The 6,000-nt window shown below is 24.3% G+C and overlaps 1 protein-coding gene across 1 annotated transcript; it reads right to left on the bottom strand.

Annotated features, from left to right (window-relative positions):
• Positions 1 to 263: 263 nt before the first annotated feature.
• Positions 264 to 650, bottom strand: LOC136092025 (TNF receptor-associated factor 5-like). The gene has a single exon (XM_065819746.1). It carries the CDS (start codon positions 648 to 650, stop codon positions 264 to 266), a length of 387 nt encoding a protein of 128 aa, XP_065675818.1.
• Positions 651 to 6,000: the final 5,350 nt, after the last annotated feature.

The following is a 6,000-nucleotide window of genomic DNA, read 5'->3' as shown; positions in this document are numbered from 1 at the left end:
TTCATCTTCTATAATGTTATCTTTGAAGTACTTTATAATATCCATTGCAGTTGTTAAATTTTCTTTGATTCCTTTTGGTATTTTGAGCACGAATCTGATAGCTTTTACGTTGGCAATGGTTAGTTCAAGACTAATTTGTCTTAATATCTCTAGTGAACTCATTTTTTTATTAGTTAATCTAAAAAAAATAATTTATTATATAAAAAAATCATTACATAAAAATAGAATTAAAACATGACAAATTTTTTACAAAAAAAAATATATTATTGAATTGTAATAGAAATAAATAAGTTATTATTAATAATAAATTGTTTTAGTTCTTCGTGTGAAATAAAATTGGGAAATCCAACTGCTACATTATATTCTTCGATAGGTTTATTGAAAGAACTCGCGTTTAAACTTTGAATATAATTTTCAGGACTGATAGTATGAGCAAAAAATTTATCATTAGATCTAAGAGTAAAAATTATTTTTTTGGCAAAGGGCCATTTTAAAGCATTATCGAGCTCGTTTCGTATGAGTTGAAAGTAAATGGCTATATTGTTTTCATTTGTGCTTCGAGTATAAATTTTTATTCGATAATAATAACCTTCAGGTGAGTAAACAGGTTGTGAATAATAACCTTCGTCCGATAACAGTCTTAGATTCATTTGATCAAGTTTGATGATATGTTTATCTTTAAAAAGGTGTTGCATTACTTGTGGTTGTTGATTTGTTTTTTTTAATGTTAAGAATTCTGTAGCGTTTTCTTCAACTATTTGATTGAGTTTTATGATTTCTTTGCGTGTTTCTTCTAAAGTTTGTTGTAGTTTAGTATTTTCTTCCTTTATTTTTTTAATTTCTTATTCATGTTCCTTTTGCTTGTAAACCATTTCTTTATAATCGGCGTTTTGTTTTGCTAGAACTTCTTGTTGATTTTTTGTTCCAGACAAAATATGGTTAATAGAAAGATTTAAAGAATATAAATTTTTCGTTACATCTTGTATAATTTGCTCGAAATATTGATTTTGTTGTTCTTTATAATATTAAAAACATATTGCACAGTGATCATAGTAATCTTTATTACCTATAGCAGTATTACAAAAAAAGTATATTTTTTGAAAATCTAAAAAATCGTAATAACATTCGTGGTTTAAAAAAATCTGCTAAATTTTTCTTACATGTAAAACATTCGTAAGTTAAATGGTTTGTAGAGCATATTATTTGGTGTTTCATGAGTTCTTTGTTACTAAATTCCACATCACAATAACAGCATGGATATATGTTGGCAGACATTTTTTTAGTTGCTAAAAAATAAAAAACATTTATTTATATAAAAAAGACATAATAAAAAAAATATACTCATTCTTTTTTAACAATAAGTATTTAAATAATATAAAAAATTCATAAACAAAACAAGGACATTAAGTTTAAGAAAAAAATCGTTCATTTCAATGTCAAGTAAAACATATTCGTTTATATTATCGTTGAATAAATCGCCCAGTAAGCACACGACGTCTTAAAGACGTTTAAAAAACGTCTTTTAGACGTCTAGACGTCTAAAAGACGTTTTTTAAGTCTTGTCTAGATGTCTTTAAGACGACGTGTGCTTACAGGGCGTGAAATGTTGTATTTTCTACTTTAATGTTTTCCAATTCTTCTTCAAAAACGTCCCCAAAACCAGAAAACATATCATCGAAATCATTATTATTATTCATTTTTCAGTTGTCTAGAAAAAAGAGATATATTTTACAAAAAAATAATTACAAAATTAATTCGGGGAGATCATCCATTTTATTTACAACTTTAATGATATATTGTTCAATGTTCATTTCGTAAATAATCTCGTGAATGTCTTTTTGTATTTGATCTAATTCTTTTTCCATTTCTTCTTCCATCATTTGATTTTTTAATTCTTCAATATAATCATTTTCATCATTTTCATCTGTTTCATCTGTTTCAAGTAAATCTTCTAAATATTTTTCGTAATCTTCTTCTGTCATTTCTTCATGATCCATTATTTCTTTGCTAAAGTTTTCTTCTTTTTCAGTTAAATATAAATCATGATTGCAAAATTCTTCATAACATTTGCAATTTTTGATATATTCTTTCATTTTTAAATATTATTTACCTAAAAAATAAAAAAAATTTTACAAAAAACAGATTATTGTAATATTAAATTTTGTATCGTTTCCATATTGTCTTTTATGTTAATTTGTAATAAAAAATTTTGTATCATTTCCATACTGACTTTTATGTTAATTAAGAGTTCTTGATTTGTTTCGTTTTTAGTGGACAAGTCCAATGTCCAATACCAAAACGCATCATAAAGTTTTTAATGCATCCATTTCTGTTTTTCTTTGAAATAATAAAGTTAATACACAAAACATTCTGTCTTCTGCTGATTGATTATCGTGACGAATTACTTCAATATCTAGTTTTTTATACTCTAGATATTCAGCTATTGTTTACATCGACTTTTGAAAATTTTTGCAATGTCGAGTTTCATTCGTGATATATTCATTTTTAATTATTTTGCTAAAAAAAATATTCATTACAGAAAAATTATTAAAAATTTATTATAAATGTTTTAATATAATTAATTTACACTGTATTAATTTATATAAAATTTCTTTGTCTTGGGTTTCCCATTTTGCTAAAATCGAATATAAATGTTTTATAGCTCTTTTTTTGTCTTTGTGTTGAATTTAATAAACAATTAAAATTTTTTTAATTTTGTCAAAGTTTTTTATATAATCTTCATCGATTTTTTTAATAATGTTTCTTTTAAATTGTAGATCGATCGCTAATTGTTTCCAATGGTGATTTAATTGTTTTGAAATCATATTTACAATTTGCTTGTACATTTTTTTCTATTGTAGTAAAAAAGATAATGTAAAATTCAAATAAACAAAAAAAATATAAACAAAAATTAAATATAAACAAAAAAAGACTATAAAAAAATGTATTTTCTAGAAATAATTAAAATAGAAAAATTTTATAAAATTTCGCTCTCTGTATATTCTGGTTCTAAAAAAAAAAAAGAAATGAAATTTTAAAAAAAATATTTATATTATTTTATTAATAAAAGCACTAAAGTTTAACTTACAAGAAGGTGAGTCATTGAGCCTTTGCCTTTTTCTAAGTCTTTTTATAAAATCGTTAATCACCTCTAGGCGTTTATCTAAAAGATAAAATGATTGTTATAAAGTTATTAATAATATCATATTTTATCAAAAAAAAAATTTAAAAAAAATTACCCAATGCAGCATTGTATGGATTGACATGTGCAAACGGGATTTTCTTGCCATTTTTTATAATGAAGGTTTTTCTTAATAACCCATTGTGAACTTCCTCCTCAACGATTTCTATTTTGTATTATTAATATTAATATAATTCATTTTTTTAACTAAAATAATAATATATATTTATATAAAAAAACCATGTTGTTTTTGTAATAAATAAAAATATATATAAATAAAAAAATATCATTTTTTATAAACTGCCTAAAATAAGGTATACTCCTAGATCATTTAACACTGTAAATATGGCATGTACAAAAACAACAGTTCCTAGAACAAAAAAAGCAGTTCAAACACAAACGAGTACAAAACAGAGTTCAACATCGACACTGACTGAAAGTCAGTATTTACCGAGTAATTGTAAAAGAATATTATCGTGTTTACAAAGAACAAATAATAGATATAAAGATAATAAAACAAATCGTAAATTTGGAAGAGTCGGTAAAAGAATAAAACGTTGGATTCATACTACAGAATCATATGTCGATATTAAACATCGATTAAAAGAAGCAAATATAAGACGAAAAAATAGAAACAAATAATAAAAACAATGTATTTTATATTTAAAAAAAATTATAAATTTAAATAAAAAACTCTATTTATGTCATATTTTAATTTGCGAAATTGTTTTCTTCTTATTTTGTATTTGCTTTTTTTTTTCTAAAATAAAAATTCTTAAAAAAACATATAATTTTTAATTTATAAATAATTTAAAAAATAACTAACTTTTTTTTTAAAAATATTGTTTTCTTGTGGTTGAGTGATAGTTTTGATAGTTTCTTGTGGTTGAGTGAGAGGCTTTTCGGGTAATATTTCTTTTGGTTTTTCTTTTGTTTTATTTATTGAAAAGTCTATATCTGTGTTTGTTTCGTTAAAAATTTCATAGTCGATATCGTTATTTTCATAATCTTCTATGACGATGATTTCTTTTTCATTGTCTATTTCATCGTCACTTATTACAGTTATATCATTTTTGCTAAATTCTAGTTCTTGTTCAGTTAACTCTAATTCTTCTGATAAAATTTAGGAAGTTATATGTTAAAGCGTTGGGTAGAAATACTCGACGAGTGATGTCTGAGCGTGTGAGAACGAGTAAGCGCACGAGTGTGCGAGTAAGCAGGTTAAGGAAAAAATAGGCAGGACTAAGTAAGTTAAGTCAGGACTAAGTAAGTAAGTAAGTAAGATAAAAAACGGCCGTAAAAAAAATAAACACTATAAGAAAAATATAAGTAAGTAGGCCTACTAAGATAAAATAAAGACAGAATAAGTATGGCAGTGTCAGGGTGACACAAAGTTTTATATGTTGTAAAAAAATATATAAAAAAAACAAAGTCAAAAAAAAAATTTTTTGAAAAAAAATACAAGTCCGAAAAAAATGGCTGCAGATGATGTTGATTTTTCACGGATGATTGTAAGACAAAATTTATTTTCAAAACCAACACTTTATAAAAGTAATTTAAGACCAAAATATACAACTAAATTACCAAAATATACAGTAGATGGGAAATATCCTTTTTATAGAGATGCTTTGAATTTTTTGATAGAACCTCTTTTGATGAAAATGAGCTAACAGATCCTAATAATACTGAAATAAGAAGTCTAAGACGTAGAAGAAATGAAAAAAAACTTCAAAAAAATAAAGCGTCAAATTTGTAAAAAAGCACTGATGTGTTATCGAAAAACAAAAAGCAAGTATATAAATAATAAACAAAATCGAGAAATGAATCGAGTAGGAAAACCGATATATCGTTTTGTTTTAACTAAAGTTGATCGTGATAAACAAAGAAACGAAATATTTAAAAAAAAAAGAGATATAAAAGACCTAGGAGACATAGGGGAGCTAAAAGATATATTTTTATTCACCGGAAACATTTACTACAACCTAGACCTTATCATTCTTTAATTGGTAGAGGACGAAAACACATATTAAAAAAACGTGGTAAAGGTCTCCTTGGTAACATATTAGGAGGTATACCCTAACTTGGTGATGTTTTTAAAACTGTATTTTAAGCGGATAAAAAAATAACTATAAAAAAGCAAAAACTTTGTAAACGTTTATTTAAAAAAAAATGAATTCATTGCAAGTGTGTAAACAAACACACAGAAGAACGCAAAATAAAAAGTATTGCAAAAAATGTTTTATCAAAAAATTTCAACAACATGTAAAAGAAAATTTGAACGATTATATTTGGCTTTTAAAAGATATGAAGAAATATAATAAACACTTGTTGAAAAATTTACGAACAGATACAAGCTTGCGAGGTGATTATATTTTAACCTACGAATATAAAAATGGTTCGGCGGAAATTATAAGTGGCAACAAAGACAACGGACATACAAAATCATCTACGTTTTTCGGTGGTTTGATATTGGATTATGACATTATTAATAAACTATACACGATAAGTCATGTAAATAATGAAATATTTTATGTTGGTAAAGAAATACCAAAAATATATTGTTAAAAATTAATTTAACAGTGTTTTTTCTGTTGTTTTTTTTAAAAAACTATAAATTTAGTTTTTTTATATTAAAAATTCATTTGAAACTTAATTTATATTAAAAAAAAATTTATTTGAAACAAACTTCTAGTTTAACAGGTAATGATAGTTTAAAACAAGTTTATGGAAACTTTAAATTATTTTTTCGTTTGGATGGTAGTAAACAAATCAAAGTAACTCGTGTTGATAATAAAGCTCATGTTGACTTTATTCATGGT

Source organism: Hydra vulgaris, chromosome 15 (genome assembly GCF_038396675.1).
Source record: "Hydra vulgaris chromosome 15, alternate assembly HydraT2T_AEP".
NCBI classification, from domain to species: Eukaryota; Metazoa; Cnidaria; class Hydrozoa; order Anthoathecata; family Hydridae; genus Hydra; species Hydra vulgaris.
Note: the sequence above shows the minus strand (reverse complement) of the source record. Positions and strands in the feature narration are given on the sequence as shown.

Bases quoted from the DNA above. Each gene is read 5' to 3' on its own strand.
- LOC136092025 (XM_065819746.1), bottom strand. From the start codon at position 650: ATGAATCTAAGACTGTTATCGGACGAAGGTTATTATTCACAACCTGTT.